This window comes from Pan paniscus, chromosome 5 (genome assembly GCF_029289425.2).
Source record: "Pan paniscus chromosome 5, NHGRI_mPanPan1-v2.0_pri, whole genome shotgun sequence".
NCBI lineage: Eukaryota > Metazoa > Chordata > Mammalia > Primates > Hominidae > Pan > Pan paniscus.
In genome coordinates, this window is record NC_073254.2 from 25,766,689 (window position 1) to 25,790,653 (window position 23,965).

Here is a 23,965-nt window from a genome sequence, read left to right on the forward strand (position 1 = left end):
CCTTCAGAGTAAAATGGAAATAAGGTAATAAGATTGAAAGTGGAAAAGAGCTTTTTATAAATGTGAAATTGGTAGTGAGCCAGTCAACTAGCTACTTAGATACTATCATGAAGGTGAGATTATATAACTCCACTGGAATGATTCCACAATTTACAAAGATCAGAATTTGTAGTTATACTGCACCTGGGCTTTTGGACTGAAAATACCTTGGGTAGTGTGTCTTAATCGGTTTGGGCTGCTGTAACAGAAATACCATAGACCAGGTGGCTTATAAACAACGGAAGTTTATTTCTCATGGTTCTAGAGGGCTGGGAAATCCAAGATCAAGGTACTGGCAGATTTAATGTCTGGTGAGGGCCTGCTTCCTGGTTCATAGATGTCTGTCTTCTCACTGTGTCCAAACATGGCAGAAGGGGAAGGAGTGAGGGAGCTCTCTGGGGTGTTATTTTAATAAATGCATTAATCCCATTCATGAGGACTCCACCCTATGACCTAATCACCTCCCAGAGGCTCCACCTGCAAATACTGTCACATTGGGGATTAAATTTCAATATATGAATTTTGGGAGCACACAAACATTCAGACTACAGCAAGTAGCAAAATCATATTCTCATTCTCTAGATAGTGCTTTGTGTTTCAGTCATACTGTCACCATGAAAATCTGAGAAATTTGATACGCTGTTAAGATTCATTGCTCTGTCTTATGTAGCTGGCTGTCTTCCAATGTCATGAGTCACTGTGTGCCTTTATTTTCTTATTTAGAAAATGGGAATAATGATTGCTGGTCTCATTCAGATGGATCGTGTAAAAGCACAGTGATTGAATGTAAAAGCACTGTGTGAACTGATAACTGTGTAATTGAAGGTGAAATTACACTTCTCCCCTGAGTTTGTGGTGTGTTGATAGTGATGGTTCATCACTCAAGTTCATCTATCACAGCCCTTCTGCTGCCAGCATGTTTATCTTACATAGAAAACAATTTACAGTGTGTTTCATGAAATTCATCATTTGAACAAATGCTTAGTTATTGGCACACAGAAGTGAGTGCTCTTTTGCCTATCTCAGAATACACACCCTCTATTGCTGATTAGTTATTCTGGCATACAATGTGATACTGAAGCAAGACATAAACTTCCTTTTAAGCTGAAAAACTGCAAAACCCATCTTAACAATCAGTATATTGTGGACTGTACTTTGCCCCTCACCTCTCCTTTCTTCTTTCACTCTCTACTGTTTCTGTCTTACTAAATCCCAGGACATGGTTCCAGACCCATGCCCATAGAATAAGAGTTAAGAAGTTTCTGATATGTGCACTTTGGGTCTGGGAATTGTATAAGCTATACTTCTGTTAGAAGTCTGCTGTAGGCATGCAGGGTGCAATGGGTAAGTCTTTTTCAGAAGAAGGCTGCCTGGGTTTTAGTGGTTTTACTTCCTTCATTCCCCTGTCCCCCAAAATACATATGCTCACCTGGGAGAAGTTAGTCATTAGGGCCCAGAGTCCGGATTAGGTTGGTCTATATTTATGGTTATACAGGTGCCTCTCCCCCTCCCAACACACACACCTGCATACACACCCCTCTGCTGTTATTTGGTGCTCTCTTACCAATATCATGTAAAGGGTGATGCTTTATTTTCTATTACATAACTTTGCACTTGTCTTCTCTTCCACTCATTGTATAAAAGAGAACGAGTTCTGAATGCATAAGTGCTGTATTAAACATTCTATTAACCAGACATAATACAATTCTACTTGGAGCAAGATACAATCATTCTTTATGTCCACTTCTGACTATCCATTATGTTGGTCATCATATCCATGGTCCTCCTGCAGCATTGCTCCACTCATCAGCAATGTCTGGCCAGTTTCTTTGTTGCTCCCCTTACATACATACCTACACCGTCTCACTAGTAAATACTGATTTTGCATTAAGCTGCCTTTTCTCAAGTGGAGTCTTCTCAGGTTCTCTGGTCAACTGTTGTTCTGTCTATCCCCCATGGGCACCCCACTGCTAATCTTTTTCTTCTTTTCCTTGGCCAGTCTCCACAATTGATTGGCAGCAGCACTCATGCTTCTTTTTCACTGCTTTTTGTCTTTTCCAAGGCTGCATGTCCATCGCAATCATCTAGGGAGCTTAAAAAAAATGAATAAGCACAATCCCTGGAGATTGATTTTGGGATATCTGGGATGAGCTCTTGGCAATCTGTGTTTTCCAAAAACTCCTCAGCAGATTTTGAAGTTCGAATGATCCCTCTTGTGAAGGGTGCAGTGTGGTAATCACATACCTTTAACTAGAATCGTTCCACTGGATAATAATTTTGAACTTGCCTTACTTTTACAGGTGTTCCTTTCCCTAAAAGGGAAAATATGAATCCTATCCTCTTGTGACCCTACGTTGCTCCGACTCTGAGTGGTTCCTCTGCCCTAGAGGTGGAGGACTTTTTGCAGTGTGGACCAAAAGTCAGGCCTGTGACCTTTTTGCAGTGTGGACCAAAGGTCAGGCCTGTGACCTTTTTGCAGTGTGGACCAAAGGTCAGGCCTGTGACCTTTTTGCAGTATGGACCAAAGGTCAGGCCTATCCTCTTGTGACCCCACCTTGCCCTGACTAAGTAGTTCCTCTGCTCTAGAGGTGGAGGACTTTTTGCAGTGTGGACCTTTATCAAAGGTCAGGCCTGTGTTTTAAAGGAATTGAGGCAGATTCCAAGAAGATTAAAAGTTTTGGTTAGACATTATCTAACAAAATAATTGCCTGTCTGGGTTTTTTTTTTGGGGGTGGCTCCTGTGATAGAGGCTGTCCTCCAAGAGCCTATTGTCTAACAAACGTAGAGGAGATATCATTACTGGGGATCTTTTTCCAGGCTGTTCCCTCTACTCCCCTCTTAAATCTCAAAAAACACCCATGTCAGCTGGGAGTGGCAGCTCACACCTGTAATCCCAGCACCTTGAGAGGCCAAGGCGGGAGAATCACTTGAACCAGGAGTTTGAGACCAGTCTGGGCAACAAAGCAAGACCCTATCTCTACAGTAAATAAATAAAAACATCCATGTCCTCTCAGGGATAGGCCCTATATCCGTGTTCACTGTACCTGCTCCTGGGGCTGACACTTGAACTCAGTTTAGGGCAGAGATTCTACGTTGTGTTTTTTCTAGGTTTGTGTTTTAGAAAGCTGGGGGGAGGAGGAGCAATCTACAGAGAGAAGCGTAGAGGAAAATGGAGCCGCTGTGCAGAGAGAAACAGATAATGCTGAGCAAATTACCTCAGTTCACGAGAACCTTCTCCTAGTGCTCGTCCCTCGTAAGGGCGCTTCCTCCCATGCTCTCTCAGACACCTCTGTAGCTTTTAGTAAATTCCCCTTTTTTTGTTTAAGCTAAGTCTTTGGAATTCTCTAACTTGAACTAAAAGCTGCTTTATTAAAATAACAAGAGATGAACTATGTGTGTGACTTTCTATTTCGTGTTATATTTGTCGTAAGATGATTACCAATACCATAGATGAATAGATTTTGAGCCCTATTAGCAGCAAGGAGTGTGGCATACCAGAAGTGTATGACAGAACAGTTTAGTTAAACTGAATAACAATTTGGCCATTAGATGATATGTGCAAAGCATTTTCTTACAGTTCTTATCCCAGAGTTTTAAAAGTTAGCTGTTATTTTTATTGTTACATAATAATCATACATATTTATGGAGTATATATGATATTTCAATACATACATATAAGTTACCATGATCAAAGCAGGGTATTTAGCATATCCATCACCTCGAACATTTATCATTTCTTTGTGTTGGAAACATTTCAAATCTTCTAGCTATTTTGAAATATACAATACATTATTGTATGTATTTTTTATTTTTGTGGGTACATAGGTACATATATGGGGTACATGAGATATTTTGATATGGGCATGCAATGCATAATAATCACATCAGGATAAATGGGGTATTCACTACCTCAAGCATTTATCCTTTGCATTATAATTCTTTTATTTTCTTTTAGTTATTTTTATAAATGTACAGTAAGTTATTGTTGACTGTAATCACCCTGATGTGCTGTCAAATACTAGATCTTATTCATTCTATCTAAATATGTTTTTGTACCGATTAACCATTCCCACTCCCTGCCCCTTCAGTACCGTTCCCAGCCTCTGGGAGCTATCATTCTACTTTCTATAAGTTCAGTTGTTTTAATTCTTAGCTCCTACAAATAAGTGAGAACACGCAAAGTTTGTCTTTCTGTGCTTGGCTTATTTCATTTAACATCCTCCAGTTTCATCCATGTTATTGCAAGTGACAGGATCTCATTCTTTTCTTTGGCTGAATAGGATTCCATTGTGTGTATGTACCACATTTTTAAAATCCATTTGTCTGTTGATGGACACCTAGGTTGCTTCCAAATCTTGACTATTGTGAATAGTACTGCAGTAAACATGGCAATGTAGGTATCTCTTCAGTATATCGATTTCCTTTTTTTAGGGGGGTAGGTGGGGAAATACCTAGCAGTGGGATTGCTGGATCATATGGTGGTTTTATTTTTAGATTTTTAAAGGAACCTCCGAATTGTTCTCCATAGTGGTGTTACTAATTTATGTACACAGTGTTTCCACCAGCACTGTACAAGGGTTCCTTTTTTCTCCACATTCTCACCAGCGATCGTTATTGTCTATCCTTTGGGTAAAAGCCATTTTAACTGGGTGAGATGATATCTCATTGTAGTTTCGTTTTGCATTTCTCTGATGATCAGTGATGTTGAGCACCTTTTTATATACCTTCAGGTGGTTTCTTATCAGTAATGTCCTTTTCTTTCAGGTTGAAGAACTCCTTTTAGCACTTCTTGTAGGACAGGTTTGGTGTTGACTAAATCCCTTAGCGGGAAAGTCTTGATTTCTCCTTCATGTTTGAAGGATATTTTTGCTCGATATACTGTTCTAGGGTAATTTTTTTTCCTTCAGCATTTTAAATATGCCATGCCATGGCCGGGCGTGGTGGCTCACGCCTGTAATCCCAGCATTTTGGGAGGCTGAGGCCAGTGGATCACCTGAGGTCAGGAGTTCGAGACCAGCCTGTCCAACATGGTGAAACCCCATCTCTACTAAAAATACAAAAATCAGCTGGGCATGGTGGTGTGCGCCCGTAAGGCCAGCTACTTCGGAGGCTGAGGCAGGAGAATCACTTGAACCCGGGAGGCGGAGGTTGCAGGGAGGCAGAGGTTGCAGTGAGTCGAGATTGCGCTACTGCACTCCAGTCTGGGCAACAGAGTGAGACTCCATCTTAAAAAAAAAAAAAAAAGGCCTGGTGTGGTGGCTCACGCCTGTAATTCCAGCACTTTGGGAGGCCAAGGCGGGTGGATCCCTTGAAATCAGGAGTTTGAGACCAGCCTGGCCAACATGGTGAAACCCCGTCTCTACTAAAAATACAAAAATTAGCTGGGCATGGTAGTGCACACCTGTAATCTCAGCTACTCGGGAGTCTGAGGCAGGAGAATTGCTTGAACCTGGGAAGTAGAGGTTGCAGTGACCCGAGATCATGCCATTGCACTCCAGACTCCAGCCTGGGTGACAGAGTGAGACCCCGTCTCAAAACAAAAGACAAAACAACAACAACAACAACAACAAAATGCCATGCCACTCTCTCCTGACCTGTAAGGTTTCCACTGAGAGATTGATTGCCAGACATGTTCAAGCTTTTGAGTATCTTACTTGTTTCTTTTCTCTTGCTGCTTTTAGGATCCTTTCTTTGTCCCTTACCTTTGGGAGTTTGATCATTAAATGCCTTGAGGAGTCTTCTTTGGGTTAAATCTGCTTGGTGTTCTATAACTTTCTTGTACTTGAGTATTGATACTTTTCTCTACGTTTGAGAAATTCTCTGTTATCTCTTTAAATAAACTTTGTACCCTAATCTCTCTCTCTACCTCCTCTTTAAGGCCTGTAATTCTCAGATTAGCCCTTCTGAGGCTATTCTCTAGATCTTATAGATGTACTTTATTCTTTTTTCTTTTGTCTCCTCTGACTGCATATTTTCATTTATTTTATTTATTTATTTTGAGATGGAGTCTCGCTCTGTTGCCCAGGCTGGAGTGCAGTGGCACCATCTCGGCTCACCACAACCTCCGCCTCCCGGGTTCAAGCAATTCTCCTGCCTCAGCCTCCCGAGTATCTGGGACTACAGGTGCATGCCACCACACCCAGCTAATTTTTGTATTTTTAGTAGGGGCGGGGTTTCACTATGTTGGCCAGGCTGGTCTCGAACTCCTGACCTCATGATCTGCCTGCCTCGGCTTCCCAAAGTGCTGGAATTATAGGCGTGAGCCATGGCGCCCAGCCCTGGCTGCGTATTTTCAAATAGCCTGTCTTCAAGGTCACTAATTTTCTTTTGCTTGATCAGTTCTGCTGTGGAGAGACTCTGATGCATTCCTCAGTATGTCAGTTGAAAGTTTCAGCTCCAGAATTTCTGCTTGATTTAAAAAAATCATTTCAATCTTTTTGTTAAATTTATCTGATAGGTTTCAAATTCATTCTCTTTAATTTTGTTGAGCCTCCTCAAAACAGCTATTTTGAATCCTCTCTCTGAAAGGTCACATATCTCTGGGAGTGGTCTCTGATGCCTTATGTAGTTCATTTGGTGAGGTCGTGTTTTCCTGTATGGTCTTGATACTTCTGGATGTTTATTGGTGTCTGGGCATTGCAGAGTTAGGTGTTTATTATGGTCTTCACAATCTGGGCTTGTTTGTACCTATGCTTCTTGGGAATGCTTTCCAAGTTTTGGAAGGGACTTGGGCATTGTGACCTAAGTCTTTGTTCACTGTAGCCATGTTTGCATTGGGAAGCATCCCAAGCCCAGTTATGCCGTGGCTCTTGCAGACTTGTAGAGTCACCACCTTGGTTGTCTTGGGTAAGATCCAGAAGAATTCTCTGGGTTAGTAAGGAGAAACTCTTGTTCTCTTCCCTTACTTTCCCCCAAACAAATGGAGTCTCTCTGTGCTGAGCTGCCTGGAGCTGGGGAAGGGATAACATAGTCACCCCTGTGGCCACCACTGCTGGGACTGTGCTGAGTCAGACTCGAAGCCAGCATAACAATGGGTCTTGATTGAAGCTCATGGTGACCACTGCCTGGCCACCACTTATGTTTGCTCAAGGCCCAAGGGCTCTACAATCAGCAGGTGGTGAATCTAGTCAGGCTTCTGTCCTTCCCATTAGGGTGGGGTGAGTTCCCCCCTAGCTGTCTGGGAGCCAGAGCCAGGAGTTGGGAAACTTACAAATTTACCTGGTGCTCTCTATTCTACTGCAGCTAAGCTGGCACCGAAGCTGTAAGACAAAATCCCTCCCAGTCTTCCCTTTCCTCAAACAGAGAACTGTTTCCTTGTGGCCACAGCTGCCCTAGGCCCACAGGGACTGCTGTCTTCCAGCCACCAGTGTTCACTCAAGGCTCAGTGTATTAGTCCACTTTCATGCTGCTGATAAAGACATACCTGAGACTGGGCAATTTACAAAAGAAAGAGGTTTAATTGGATTTACAGTTCCACGTGGCTGGGGAAGCCTCACAATTATGGTGGAAGGCAAGGAGGAGCAAGTCCTGTCTTACACGGATGGCAGCAGGCAAAGAGAGAATGAGGAAGACGCAAAAGTGGAAACCTCTGATAAAACCATCAGATCTCGTGAGACTTATTCACTACCAGGAGAACAGTATGGGGGAAACTGCTCCCCATGATTCAATTATCTCCCACTGGGTCCCTCCCACAACACGTGGGAATTATAGGAGTACTTGTGTGGGGACACAGCCAAACCATATCTAACTCAGTTAGCTTGTGGTGAGATTTGGGTGGGGGCACAGCCAAACCATATCTAACTCAGTTAGCTTGTGGTGAGATTTGGGTGGGGACACAGCCAAGCCATATCACTCAGTTAGCTTGTGGTGAATGCTGTCAGGACTTAGTCTCTCCTTCAGGACAGTGGGCTTCCCTCTGGCCCAGAGCAGGTCCAGAAATGCCATCTAGGAGCCAAGGCCTGGAATTGGGGACATCAGGAGGCTGCTTGGTATTCTATCCCACTGTAGCTGAGCTGGTACCCAAGCTGCAAGACAAAGTTCTCTTTACTCTTTTCTCTCCTTTCCTTGAGTAAGAGTTTCTCCACATAGCCACCACAGTTCAGAATGTGCTGGGTCACATCTGAGGCCAACATGGCTCTGAGTCTCACTCAAGGCCCTCAGTAAGTACTGTTTGGCTACCACTGTTGACTATTTGGGGCCCAAGGGCTGTCTACTAAGCAGGCAATGCATCCTGCTAGGACTGGGTCTTTCCATTCAAGGCAGCAGGTTCCTATCTGGCCCAGGGTGTATCTGGAAATGTCAGCTGGGAGCTAGGGCCTGGAATGGCAACCTCATGACTCTGCTTGGTGCCCTATTCTAGTATGGCTAAGCTGATACCCAAGTTGCAAGACAAAGTCCTCTTTACTGTCTACTCTCCTCTCCTCAAACAGAGGGAAGAAGTGTCTCCCAGACCTGTGAGCTGTACTGCTTGTAGTTGAGGAGGGGTAATGCAAGCATTCCTTTGGTGGCCCCAGGTGGTGTCTCACTAGGCTGTGTGCCCTCTAAGTCCACTGGCTCCAAGCCCATCCTAGCACAGCACCAGGACTTGTCTAGGAATTTTAGTCCTTGTGGCTTAGATTCCCTTTCAAGTTTATTGAGGTCCCCAGAGCACTTTAGCCCATGGTGGTAGGGCTTGCTGGAACTCAGGTTCCAGTTGCTGGGGTGGGCAATTTCCCTATGGTTAGGACTGGTCTAGCGGCTCACTCTGTGGGTACAGACTGAGTTCTGTCCTGTCTTGCTTTCTCCTGTGACAGGACAGCACTGAGTTTCAGTGCAGAGTCCCATAATCACTGTGCTGTCCCTCCCCCAGGCATACAGATTCTCTTTCCATGGCATGTGACTGCTGCTGGCAGGGGAGGGAGGGTAGCGTAGGCATTTCAAGACTATCTTTCCTACCCTCTTCAGTGCCTCTTTTATTAATATGATGTTAAAACCAGGTACTGTGATCATTCACCTGATTTTTGATTTTTATGGAGGTGCTTTTTTGTGTGGATAGTTGTTCAATTTGGCATTGCTACCGGGGGGGGATGATCACTGGAGGCTTCTGTTTGGCCATCTTCCTCTGCCTTCCTCCTCTCTAATTGTATTTTTATACCCACTCATCAACCTCTTTTCATCCGCTCCCCACCTCAACACTTCCCGGACTCCGATAACCATCATTCTACTCTATCTCTGTGAGATCAACTTTTTTAGCTGCCACAGATGAGTGAGATGATGTGATATTTGTCTTTCTGTGTCTGACTTATTTCACTTAACATAATAACCTCCAGCTCCATCCATGTTGCTGCAAATGACAGGATTTTATTCTTTATGGCGGAATAGTATTCTATTATGTATCTGTGCCACATTTTCTTTATCCATTCATCCATTGCTGGCACTTAGGTTGATTTCATATTTTGCTATTGTGAATAGTTCTGCAATAAACATGAGCATGTATGCAGATATCTCTTGAATATACTGATTTCCTTTCTTTTGGATGTATAAACCAACGGTAGAACTGCTGGATCATATGGTAAATCTGTTTTTAGTTTTTTGAGGAACTTAAATGTTCTTGGTGGCTGTGTCAAAAATCAGTTAATACATGGATTTATTTCTGGATTCCCTATTGTGTTCCGTTTGTCTATGTGTCTGTTTTTTTATTAGTGCCATGCTGTGTTGGTTGCTCTAGCTTTTTGGTATATTTTTAATTCAGGTAGTGTGATGCCTCCTAGTTGTTATTATTGTCATATCTAACATAGCAGTTGAATAGCTTATTGGCAGTTGTATCTGGCACAGTAATACCTTTCTTAGTTTATTCTTTGCTCAGTCATACTTTTCCTGGTATGTATTCCTTGGGGCTTTAATAATGGTTTTTTTCCTCAAAACAGATGTGTCATGTGTCATTTTCCCATTGAGACTACCTGGCATTTTTAGTCTCATCCTTTGTTCAGACTATGAACACTCTTTGATAAACAGCCTGTGGTAGAAGCATCAGATCTTACTAGTCCTAAGTATTATGATATGGAAACACCCCGTCTTCCTGTCCTCCTCCTGTCTCTCCCCAAAATTACACCTCTGTAAGAACTTAGTCATTTTACTTGGAGGACAACTTGTTGAACTTTCCTCAATTTAGTGAATTTACTGCAATTCTTATCTAAACTACAATTTATCTCTTTCCTTTCTACTCCCAACCTATCATTACAGTAGTCATTGTAAAAAAAAACAAAAAAAACAAAAAAAACTGGGTGTTTATTCTTTTTGGCTGCCCAGTAGATGAGCTCCCTAGTTATATTAGGGGAATTCCATACCTCACAGTGTTTTGTGAGAAACAGTGTAACTACTACATGTTTTTCCCCAGCCCTCACACAGCCTATACCCAGACAGAATTGGGAGAAAAATGCATACTGTTCAAGCTTACCTCTCTCCAGATTTGAGGATAAAAATTACAGCAGTGTGGAATTGGAGTGGTTCAGCTGGCCAGGGTGGGGAGGGGAGTGGTGATAGTAGCCATAACTTGCCTCTCCAAACTCTAGAGTTTTTCTCATTGATACCACATTCTGGTTCTGAATTTTGACTTGAGATTGAATCCCTTACATTGGCTGCTGGCAGTGATTACCAAAAATATTTTTTTGATTCCTCTTACTAAAATTGGGGAAGAGAGAGTCTGTGATCTAGCTGAATGCTCTTGTATCCCAAGCCTCTGAAAGCTACAGCTGTCCTTAGTTCCTTACCTTGTAGATTTCTGTGCTGAGAGACTTACTCTTTCTTAACCATCCCAAGAGCACTATAGTACTTTATGGCAGGAACCCCATTGGTGAGGCCCTTTATCATAGCCTTTTCAGTCAAAAGACTTGCTCACTCTTCTTTATGGTCATTTTATACATTGTAGCCACTGTTGGAATCTTTGGTTTTAATGAAATCAAGACTATCGGTTTTTAGAAAGATTATAATTCTCTGATAGTAAATTTACCACTGTAATATCTGTTTAGATATTACAAGTGAGTTCTTGTAATATTACAAGATATTACAAGTGATCAAGTGAGTTCTTTTAAGTTACATTTTCGAGTCTAACCTAAGAGTTAAGAGAAGTTTTCCTTAGTATTTGTTGAAGTCAATTGACCATGTTAATTTAGGCCAATTAATGGCATTGAGGTATTTACAAAATATAAGTCTACAGACTATTCATGATTTATCTTACCAGTTTCTTTCTTATTTATCCCAATTACCAAAGCCATGTTTTGTTCATTGTGGAAAAATTTGGTAAGTACAGAGAAATATATTTTTTAAAAAAAACAAGGTGGGTCTCCAAATTGATCTACAGATTAAATGCAGTCCCTGTCAAAATTCTTGATGCCATTTTTTTTTTTTTTTTACTGAAATCGACAAGATGATTCTAAAATTCCCATGGAAATGACTCAGAATAGTCAAAACAATCTTGAAAAAGAACATTGATGTACTCACATTTCCTGATTTTTAAACTTAGTATAAAGCTACTGTAACCAACATGGTATGCAACTAGAATAATGATAGGCATATACAGGTTAATGGGATGGAATTGAGAGTCCAGAAATAAACTGTAACATTTATGGCCAATTGCTTTTTGACAAAGGTGCCAAGATAATATAATAGTGGGGGAAAATAATCTTTTCAACAAATGATCCTGGAACAGCTTGATTTCCTCATGCAAAAGGATGAATTTGGACCCCTCTCTTATACCAAAATTAACAAAACTGGATTGAAGACTTACATCTAAGAGCAAAACTGTAAACTCTTAGAAGAACTACATAGATGTAAATCTTCGTGACGTAGGATTGGTCAGTGGTTTCCTAGATATGCCATCCAAAGTACAAGCAAACAAAGGAAAAAATGATGCATTAGGCTTCCTTAAAATCAAAAACTTAGGTGCTTCAAAGGACTTTTTCAAGACAGTGAAAAGCCGGCCCACAGAATGGGAGAAAATATTTGCAAATCATATACCTGATAAGCATCTAATAGCTAGAATATACTAAGAACTCTTACAACTCAATAATAAAAAGACAAGCAACTAAATTTAAAAAATGAGCAAAAGAAATGAATAGATATTTCTCCAAAGAAGATAACAGATGGCTAATAAGAACATGAAAAGATGTTTGACATCATTAGTCATGAGGGAAATGCAAATCAAAGCTTCGTGATATACCATCATGCCTGCTAGGAGTCCTGTAATAAAAAAGATGGACAATAAAAAGTGTTGGCGAGGATGTAGAGAAATTGGAACCTCATACATTGCAGGTGGGAATGTAAAGTGTTGAAGCTGCTTTGCAGTTTCACAAGTGTTTAAACACAGAGTTACCATATGACCCAGCAATTCCCTTCTAGATAGATACACCCGAGATAAATGAAAACATATGTCCATGGAGAAACTTGTACACAAATATTCATTGCAGTCATAAAGTGGCAACTTTGTTTCTTATAATAGCCAAAAGTAGAAACTTCTAAATGTCTATCAATTGATGAATCCTTAAACAGAATGTAATATATACATAAAATTGAATATTATTCAACCATAAAAAGAAATGAAGTACTGGTGCTTACAACACAATGGACACACCTTGGAAACACGGGCTGAGTTTGAAAAACCAGACACAGAGGCCACGTATTGTATGATTCCATTAAAATGACATGTTCAGAATAGGCAAATCCATAGAGACAGAAAGTAGATTAGTGGTTGCCAGGGGCAAGTGGGAGCAGGGATGGGGAGTGACTGTTAATGGGTATGAGGTTTCTCTTGGGGTTGATGAAAATGTTTTGGACTTCAGTAGTGGTGACGGTTGTACAATCTTGTGGATATACTAAAAAACACGGAATTGTATACTTTAAAAGGATGAATTTTATGGTATGCGAATTACATCTCAATTTAAAAACTCAACAGAAGATACCTCAGATCCCACTGCCTATGGACAACCACAACTGACATCAATTGAGCATTTTAGAAAATGCCTAATGCCAGGCACCTAAGCCCTTTTGATACCTTCTCATTCATTCCTCACTATAGCTTTGTGAATATTCTGTCAGAACTGGAACTCCTGACTTCTTCCTTGGTGTTCTTTCCACTAATTCGCTCTGCCTGTTTTACACAGAATTTTGGGTAAAGAGAGAAGATGCTAATTTGGAATATCATTAAAATAATATTTTACAAAGTTGGGTGCTTTACTCAAACACACAGTTGACCAAAAAATATTTGTGATTTGGTTCAGGTAACACTCAGCACTCAAGCTTAAAGCAAAAACTTGAGAAATGGATTAAATCTCTGAAGTCTGTCTTTAGTGTCAAGGGGTTTATAGTAATTTTTTTTCCAGAGATAGTAAGAAAAAAAAACAAGTAAAATTAGAAACTCCCCTTACGTATCTGTTTATCTTGGCCTGGATTAACACTGGGCTAGAAAAGCTGGTTGTATTTTGTTTTCACAAAATATGCTGTGTTTCATTTCTATTCTATGCAACCAGAATCTTTAAAGTAGACAGCATCAAGAAAACATGTAAGCATGAAAAACCTTGTTAGCGTGGTTAATTTAGTTTATTTTATGCTCTTAACATTTTAGAGCAACCAAGCATAGGTTCAGAGGTTTTCTCCTGTGTGTTCCTTTATTGATTAATGTTTGTTCCTTATTAGCGAACATTTAAAAACCTTTACTACTCCTTGCAAAAACAAAACTTGTTTTTTTTTTTTTTGTTAAAAGAGAATTAGTCATACTTTTTAATGACATTGACGTGAAAATATCGTATTTTAAAAATCTGTGTTTTAAACATCTTGAATCTAAGATATTGGTGCCGTGGCTTTAGTCTTTCATCATATAATTTAAGAAAATATATTTTCTTTGAAAAATTATTTCCAGAAACTTACGAATAGCTTGGTCCTGACTGAGTAGTTTTCATCATAGTGCAGTTAAGTCCTGCTATTTAAGGCCTTATGGATTCTGATCGAAACAAACTTGCTTTTAGTAAATAAATAGCACCGAGATATGAAAGTCCAAGTAAATGGCAAAGTGAATTCTTTCTTTCCCAGAAAAATGCTCTCAAAAATTTGATTTTAGTATAAGTAACACTTTTACTTAGATATCATAAACTCATTATGATTTTACTGTAGATAGACTCAGCCCGAATTCTAAATTCTATGAGGGTAGAGACTGTTTTTGTCATTACTGTAATCCCAGAGTTTATCCTCATTCCTTGTACAAAAAACGTTTGTTATATCATTATATATTTGTAATTATGTATATTTTTATATGGTATTTTGTAATATACCCCCCATTAACTGTAACATTCTGAATTGATAACATTGTGTGTAATAACTTTTCTTAATGTTTTTGTCTTTCTCTGTAGGTTGGTATTTTGTATGGCATCTTTTTTTATCAAAATTCAAGTTTCTCCGGGAACTGGTGGGAGACACAGGATCCCAAGAGGGAGATCATGAGCCTTCAGGGTCTGAAACTGAAGAAGACACTTCCTCCTCTCCACACAGAATCAGATCCGCTCGCCAAAGGAGGGCACCTGCTGATGAAGGCCACAGACCCCTGACATAGTCCTGTATTTGTGAAGGATGAAAAGGCAGTTGCCAGCTTCTGTCTTTTAGTGACTTGGCTTTGAAATTTACTAATGACTGAAGAACATTTGTATTGGATTTTAAGTCGAATTTTAAAAAAGATTTACATGTAAGCCATATAAAAATACAGGGAACTGAAACCAAATTGGACTATTATAAATTTCATCTTAAAGATAATCTTTTGTTTCACCAGCTTTCTACTTATACACTTATTCCTTGGCTTTTGGGCTTATTTTCTTGCACTGGTGCAGATCTGGTAAACATTAAAGCCTTGAAAAACCATATTTTGTTAGCCCTAAAATGTACATTTTTCTTCCCATTTTAACTTATCTGAAATTGGGATGCATCTCATTACTGTCAACCAGGTGATAGTCATGTAACGCTCCTACCGTGTGCATGTGCGAATTTACAGCTTGTCATCGTGTCATCCCTTTAACCAACATGTGTTTTGTTGGTATCAAATGTGTCAGGTTTAATTGACATTTTAAAATGTCTTCAAAAAGATTACACTATGATTCAGCATTGAAACGAAAAGTTATTGTGTATGCAGAAAAGCATGGAAACAGAGCAGCAGGGCGTACATTTGATATTAGTGAAGCAAATATTCGTCGCTGGAGAAATGATCGCAATTCCATATTTTCCTGCAAAGCAACGACAAAATGTTTTACGGGACCTAAAAAAGGTAGGTACCCACAAGTAGACGAAGCTGTACTACGTTTCGTCAGTGAGACACGTGCGAAAGGATTGCCTATCACACGCCAAGCAATGCAATTGAAGGCAGGAGAAATTGCCAAAACCCTAGGAATTGATGAAACAAAATTCAAAGCCACAAGAGGCTGGTGTGACCGATTCATGCGTCGAGCAGGACTATCATTAAGGCATCAAACATGGTTTTGTCCCAAGCTCCCCACTGCCATTAAACAGAAGACAGTGTTGGAGCACTCTTTCAAGAAGTGCTGCATAACCAGTACTCTTGACAACACCGGGAGAGACGTTCTGTGGAAAAATGCAGACATCAATGACTGTGGTTTGAAAAGTGATTCAGAAGAGTTGGATTCAGAATATGAAGTTATAATTATAACTTAACCAATTTATTTCACACATTTTCTTTACATATGCACAAGATTGATGTGATAAAAATCTGTTTAACTCAAAGCGCTGTTTCAATAAATATAAAATAAACATTTTCTGTGATATGAAAGCATTGTGTCATAGTTTAATGGGCAGTGTTTTTTCTTAGTGATACATATGGTGCATCTTAACAATTGGTAGTGTCTTAGGTTAAATTAAAAATGGTAGCTTGTGAATTTATTTTTCTTTTTAAGATAGCAGTTATTTATTGGGGAATTTGATTCTGACTCTTACAATGTTAAACTTGTTATCCTGTGTGAAACACATGTTTTTGGGGGGGAGGGGGTAACCAAGATTTTAGGGTAGTAACTTAGGAATCTAAGAACTGTCTTCTACTTTAGGAAGAGTGGGATTAGTTACTCCCTTTGTATAGGAGGACTTTATGCTCAAGGAATGTGTTGTGGAGAAAAACACTTCTTCACAAACAATTCAGTGACAAGACCTCAAAGGTAATGCGTATTGAGGAAAACAGTAGTGGGTGAAAATTCCCGCTTAGCTGTAAAATGACTCTCTTGCCAGGTTTCCGTGTTTGTCTCAACTGAACTCTGGGCTGAGTGTTTACCAGGGAGAAGAGATGTGAATTAAACAACCTTCCTGTTTAGTGTTACCTGCTTTGTACAAGAATGAAGTGCAAAGCCAACTTATTTTATTAATCCAAGTTCTTTTTATGTTTTTCTTAACCTTTATTAAGGACTAGTCATCACAAAATATCTATTTAACCTCTATTTTATGATGGTGTGTTATTATGTTTGATACCTCATACTTCTTGCTTAGAGTTTTGTTTAACAGTTCACTGGCTCTGTCCCAATGTTTGTGATGAACACCTTTTTGCTATATTGTAGCTCTTGGAGATACTAAAAGAGAATTCACAGGACATAACTTTAGTTTTATGTGTTTGCTAGGGGAAGATTTCCTAGCAGCTGAGAGCAAGGCACAGTCTCTGTCTTCATTTCTTTATTAGATACAATTTTCTATTTTTATGTGACTCTAGGGCATAACAAAACAGTGACGGTTTCAAGCGTTAATTTTAATGCTTCCTACTAGCTAAATATCATCTTAAAATGATTATCAGAAAAAAAAATAATGCCCCCAAAAACTTTTGGGGGCATTATTTGGTACTGGGAGGATATTTAAATTAGATTTTTCATAGTCTATTGTTTTGAACTATGGATTCTGTTTTATGGTGGATACCTAAGGTTTATATAATAGTTGCTGGAAAACTTAAAGTAGCTGGTGAGCTTCCTGTTATGTCACTATTAAAGAATGATGGCTGATGTAACTCTCCCCCTGAAATCTACAAGGGTCATGCCCAAATTAATACAGGTTAACCTTTGTAGAGGTATATATGTTGGCATTATTTATTGACATTTATGCTTCAAGCATGTCTTATTTTATGTAATTTTAAGAAATACTCTATTTAACTTGTGAAATATACCTAAAAGCATACTAGTTAGCTCTTAGACTCTCACTTAGGGAGGGTAAAGAAACATCACTGATGCCAATATGAAGATCTATAAACAAATCCTTTGTTTAGAACTTTTTTCTCTTCGTGCACCTCACAACACACTTACCATGGTACATATTTCTTAATGCCACTAAGAAAGGCAAGATAGTGAACGCAGAATTATTTATGTGGTATAGTGTTTGTTTTCCTGTTTTAGTGCTTTTGTAGCTAAACTTACCGGAACTGCATCACAACTACATTTGCAGTCTCAGTGGGAGGTGGACTAGCCTGTGGTTAACTTTAGAGCTTAAAAGTTGATAAGCATTAAAAACACATACATGTATTAGAATCTTGTCTAACCCCTCACAAAGGATGATGGTGATCAGCATGCCATCTTTTGAAGATTAATTCTAAAATTGAGGACTCTGGTAGGTTGTTTTATTTCTTTCCCAACCAGCCATTCATTTCCAATTGTTCTGCCTTTGAAACTTTTTGTGAAAATTGCCTGTACCAATTGCATTGGTTGCATTGCTCTGATTTAAATGCCAAAAACACTAAATATTTGTGTAGTGCTGTTAAATGAGGTTTTTCATATTTCCATCAAAATGAATATAAAATTCACTTGATGGATTTTGTAGTGATATTTTCGTAGTTGAAACAAACATATTGCTGTGCAGTGGACAGCCACTTCACAGACATGCAGACCCATTTCTTTAGAGATATTAGGTTTAAAACCCATTTTAATTTTATTTTGCTGAAGGTTTGGAATATATAAAGTAATGGATTCACAAAATATGATATCTTAAAACATGTTGAAAGATTTGAAAGTGGTGCATTTTTACTTTTAAGAGCAGCAATCTTTGAAATTAGTCAACAATGCAGTCTTTTTTAAAAGTCAGTTTTCTCAAGTAGTATGTTGTAACGTAAGATGTAACTGATATAACTAGATTTTGACTGGTAAACTTAAAGTGCTTTTTATATTTGAGGTTGACTTTAAAAAGCCATTGAGCAGTCCTCAGAGGTTATGGACTCTCAAGCGACTAATGGAATAGTGTTCTGTTGTGAAGTCTAGAACTAAAGCACCTTGTATTGTCTGCTTCTAAAGTGTCCTATAGTTTTTAACTTAAAGTGTAAAGAGTAACATTTTATCTTATGTCAATTAAAGTTACATTTTTCATTTGTTGGTGTACATGTGCTACCTGTTTAATGGGGAATGTTTAACACGATCCTCCAAGTTGGTTCTATGCATAACCATTCACCAAATACTGCTGCTGTGATTCCTTGAAGGAAATATTCTGTGCTCTGCTATGATGCATTGCCATCTTGCTGCTTGACAATAGGTTTATAAATAATTAGAATTATGTGTTTTAATAGTACCTTTGTATATATAACAAGATGTAAAATTAAAGATGAGGAATGTGTGTAAATGATCATTCACTGATTTTGTTTTAAAACTGGTCAGTACTATAAAGCTTCTGTGGTTTGTATGATGTTTTAACTTTCACTTTAAACTGCATAGAATAAATTAAATTGAAAACAACAAAAGTTATGTGTCTCTGGTTGATAAAGGATAATAAGTATGAACGGTGCCTTGGACATGAAGGGATTTGAAAGCAGCCATTCTTAGTAATGGTCCACACTTCACCCCATTTTTCAAATGAAAAATCTAGAAGAATTAAGAGAATAGCAATAATATTTCTTAGTGCCATGAAAGTAAATGACTTAGGACATATATATAGCATTAAAGGACACACAGACACACACACACACACATAGTGTTAGAGCTACATTATTACATTTACCTTATTTAACTTTTTGTTTTCTTCCCATGCTGTATTCAACACCCTCAAGGTTGTTTTGTTAACCTGTTTGCCATAGATCATGTTTCACATTTTTGTTAGTATTAACCACCAGGAAGATTGAGGAAACTCATCAAAGCCAAGTAAAAAGATGGAGGAGTTTCTTTGAGAATGCAGTTGAGAAAGAAAACCATGAATTTCATTGGCTGGGGCAAGTTGTGACTTCTCCAGGAGTGCTCAGCTGCCAAGAATGTAGGATGGGAAGAAGTGGATTGTGCTAGGGTTGGATTTTGCAAGGCAGGTGTGTCTGAAGGGCAGGGTCATTAGAGATTGCTGGAGATTGGCCCTGGAATTTGGGCTGCGTCATGAGAGAAGTTGGATCAGTAAGGCACTGGTAAACTGGATGAAAGGAAAGGGATAGGGAATTGAAGATAAAATGAATGTGACGTGTATGATAAGTTTGGGATGGAAATTAGGTGAGGTAGTTCTGAGCGATGACATTAATACAGCCATAGAAAAGGGGAATCTGAGAACAGTGACTCATTTTAAGCATATGATGTGAGCCTCAGAATGGCCACTAATATTTTCCACATGATGGCTACAGTTGGAACGGAGAAGGTAACTATGACTTGGGGGCCATGTCAGGGACTTGGAAGACTGATCTTAAGGTCTGTTATGTCTGGTGGCTCTTAAAAGGAGGAGGGAACTTCCTGAAAATGGAAGAGGAATGTTCTGGGGGAGCTTTGAGAATGCTCTTTCCTCATCCTGGCCTCCCACCCCCTGGGCATCTCTACAAGTGCATTAGTTTATCTTGTGTAAGTACTTAAGCTGAATTGTAAGAATGATGCTGTTTACAAAGAACTTTGTGGGGGTTAGAGGAGGAAGGAGGCAAAAGCTTCACTAAGAATCTTGAAGAAAGGAGTTGGAGTTTTCCAAGTAGAATGAGGATTCTAGATAAAAGAATGTGCACAGGCAGTGTCATGGGAAGGTGCCTTGCTTGGAGAACTATAGATAGTTGGTCATTCCTGAAATAGAGAATGCACGTGTCCGGGGGTGGGGGTGGGGGTCCACTGTTTTGACAATAGAGATGTACAGTCTAGGTCACAAAAAGACTTCGTGTGCAGTGGCAAAGGCTTTGAAGTTCATGTCATATGGGACAGAGAGTACTAAACTGTTTTAAACAGAGAGCACTGATTTGCTTATTTAACATATGTTGAGTAGTCGACTAATCTTCCAGGCATCTGCACTAGTTGCTCGTGCTAACTGCAAGGAGGAGGACTGGTTGGAGGCACGATGGAAACAGGATGTCTCTTAACTGGTCCAAGCAAGAAAACAAAACTAATGGCAGACTGGAAAGGAGCAATGACCATGGGAAATTTGAGGATATGAATAATCAATAGGACTTGAGATTAGATTGTGAAGGAGAAGGAGAAATGAAGGATGATTTCAACATTTAGCAGTTGATAACTTGGAGGGATGCATACAGCAAGAGAAGTAGGTTTGGGATTGGGCATAGGGAGGTGGAAGACAGGAGTCCAGTTTTGGGCATACCATATTTGAATTTCAGGTGCTTATATGATATTATGTAGACAGAAATAACCAGTTGTACAAATAGTATGAGGGACATGGATTGAAAACACAGACTCAGTGTTATCACTATGTGTATGCATTTGAAGCTGTATGCAAAAATAGGATTCCCCAGGGTAGGGGGGTGGAATAAGAAGAGACCCAAGGTGACACTGCTGTGGTTTGAATGTTTTTGCTCCCTCCAAAAATTCATGTGTTGGAAACTTTATGCAATAGGGTTGGGAGGTGGGGCCTAATGGGAGGTGTTCAGGTCATGAGGGCCCTGATCTCATGAATGGATTAATGTCACTATAAAAAAGGCTTTCAGGCATGGGATCCCTTTTTTTTATTTTTTGAGATGGAGTCTCACTCTGTCTCCCAGGCTGGAGAGCAGTGGCACGATCTTGGCTCACTGCAACCTCTGCCTCCCGGGTTCAAGCGATTCTCCTGCCTCGGCCTCCCAAGTAACTGGGATTACAGGTGCCCTCCACCATGCCCCGCTAATTTTTGTATTTTTAGTAGAGACAGGGTTTCACCACATTGGCCAGGCTGGTCTCGAACTCCTGACCTCAGGTGATCCGCAGGTGTGGGCTCTCTTTTCTTCCATATGAGGACACAGTGTTCTTCCTCTGCGGAGGATATAGCAAGGAGATGCCATCTTGGAACCAGGGACCGAACCTGCCAGCACCTTGATCTTGGACTTCTCAGCCTCCAGAATTGTGAGAAATAAATTTCTGTCCTTTATAAATCACCCAGTCTCAGGTATTCTGTTATAGCAGCACAAAAAGAACTAAGGCTGTTAACAGTGTGGATATTTGTCCCCGCTAAACCTCATGTTGACATTTGATTCCCAGTGTTGGTGGTGGGGCCTAGCAGGAAGTGTTTGGATCACAGGGGAAGATCCCTCACGAAAGGCTTGGTGCCATTCTCTCAGTAGCGAATGAGTTCTTGCTGTATTAGTTCCCAAGAGAGCTGGTTGTTAAATAAAGCCTGGCAGTTCCTCCCCAACCCCTGCTTCCTCTTCTCCATGCAATCCTGCACATGCAGGCTCCCCTTCGCCTTCTGCCATGAATGGAAGCAGCCTGAGTTCCTCACCAGATGTCCAGTCTTCCAGCCAGTCAAGTCAAGAGCCAAATAAACCTTTTTTTTAAAAAAAAGAAAGAAAAAAAAGAGGCTGGGGGCAGTGGCTCACGCCTGTAATCCCAGCACTTTGGGAGGCCAAGGTGGGCAGATCACGAGGTCAAGAGATGGAGACCATCCTGGCCAACATGGTGAAACCCTGTCTCCACTAAAAATACAAAAATCAGCTGGGCGTGGTGGTGCACACCTGTAGTCCCAGCTACTTGGGAGGCTGAGGCAGGAGAATCACTTGAACCCGGGAGGTGGAGGTTGCAGTGAGCCGAGATTGCGCCACTGCTCTCCAGCCTGGCGACAGAGCGAGACTCCGTCTCAAAAAAAAAAAAAAAAAAACAAGAAAGAAAGAAATTACCCAGTCTCAGGCATTCCTTTATAGCAATACAAAACAGACTGAGACTCAGGCCTCTAAAGAACATTGGTATTTCTCAAAGAGGTTGGTAAAAATTTCTTAAAGAGACTGGTGAAAGAAGAAGTTCATTAAGGACTCTGAGAAGGACTGGTAAGAGAACTGGAATATACATGAAGGATAGTAAGGTGCTAGAAGCAAAATAAAGAAAAAACTTGAAGAGCAAGTGTTCAACTGACATATATTGTAGAGTGATGTTGCTTGGATCCGACTTTCGAAGAAATTGTGCCAACAGGAGGCTATTGCAGTAGTTTATGCAAAAGATGACATGAGTCTGCAAGGCTGGTGGTAGTGGGGACAAATTGAAGAGATACTGATGGGAGTCAATTTGACAGGTTTTGATAATTGGTTAGATACAGGAAGTGAAAGACAAGGATTAGTCAATGGTGAATCACTGCTGGACACTGGGGTGGAATGTATTTGAGGGGACAGTTTGGGCATAAGCCCAGGTGCGCGTAAGACCAGTGGAAATGGCCAATCCAGATCTTAGGATCTCAGTCAGAAGAACTGAGATCCCATCCAAATGCTATAACTTGACAGTTGGAAATTTATTTAACCTCCCTGTTTCCTGGTCTGCTAAATGGGAATGATAATATCTATCTCATAGGATTAATTTTTAAAATACCCATCAAGCATATTAATATATAGTAAGAAATCAGTAACTTCACTGTCCCCCTCCCTTCTCCTTATTCATCTTTTAAAGTGTAGAAACCTTCTTCTTCTTCTTCCTCTTCCTCCTCCTCCTCCTCTTCTTCTTCTTCATCTTCTCCCTCTCCTTCTTTCTTCTTCTTCTTCTTCTTCTTTTTTTTTTGAGACAGTCTCGTTCTTTTGTTCAGGCTGGAGTACAGTGGCATAATCTCAGCTGACTGCAACCTCCGCCTCCCGGGTTCAAGCGATTCTCCTGCCTCAGCCTCCCAAATAGCTGGGACTACAGGCTGCACCACCACGCCCAGCTAATATTTGTATTTCTAGTAGAGATGGGGTTTCACCATGTTGGCCAGGCTGATCTCGAACTTCTCACATCAAGTGATCCGCCTGCCTCGGCCTCCTAAAGTGCTGGGATTACAGGTGTGAGCCACCGCACGTGGCCTAGAAACCGTCTTAATGACAACTTGGTTTGGGAGTTACTCATTTCGTTGAAAAATCCAACTGAATTGTGTTACACTATTTCTAGGTAAGGCCAAGTTTTCTTTCACTGAATATAGATTCATTAGAGTTGCATCTCGTTTTCTTTGCATGTTAGACATAATTCTGTGATTTATAGTCTTGTTCTTTTAAAATGTGAACAAGAACAGAAGCTTGCAAATATTTAGCTATATTTATGGTATATTTATACTATTAATACAGTATAATTTTACATGTTTTATCATGTATACAGTCTGTATATTTTATAGTTAATAACTGTGAAGGATACGTGTATTTTACAGTTGTCTCACTTGTAACTAGATGGACAGGATTTTTAGCATCTTACCTTTATCGAGTTTTCCCGAAGCAGTTAACTATGTTATCATAGTAACGGCAACCGTCTTTTCACATTATTTCATTGTTATATTTAATTAAACTATGTAAATACAATACCAGAGACAACCGGAATAAACAGGTTTGGGAACAATTTTGGCTAAACAAGTGATTTGGCGAGAATAGAAATATGTGAGCATACAAAATACGAATCCTCTGTCCTTGATTGCACTGCACTCTGGCAGGGACTGGGCATCTTATTTTACAGAGCAAATCGAAGCCTCAGCCTGGAATCCACTTACCCCTGTCTGTATCTATTCCCGGCCTCTGCTTTCCTCCTGCTGCCTTAGAGGACAGACCCTCCTGCCTGCCTGAAACAAATCCCTC

At 40.0% G+C, this 23,965-nt stretch overlaps 1 protein-coding gene across 1 annotated transcript in view; it reads left to right on the forward strand.

The window, feature by feature from the left end:
- Positions 1–18,757, forward strand: part of SMIM13 (small integral membrane protein 13) — a 44,445-nt gene extending 25,688 nt beyond the window's left edge. The window contains exon 2 of the mRNA XM_003827554.5: positions 14,418–18,757. Coding sequence (XP_003827602.2) covers positions 14,418–14,617 — 200 coding nt within the window. The 3' untranslated portion in view covers positions 14,618–18,757. The remainder of the gene's footprint in view (positions 1–14,417) is intronic.
- The last annotated feature ends 5,208 nt before the right edge of the window (positions 18,758–23,965 follow it).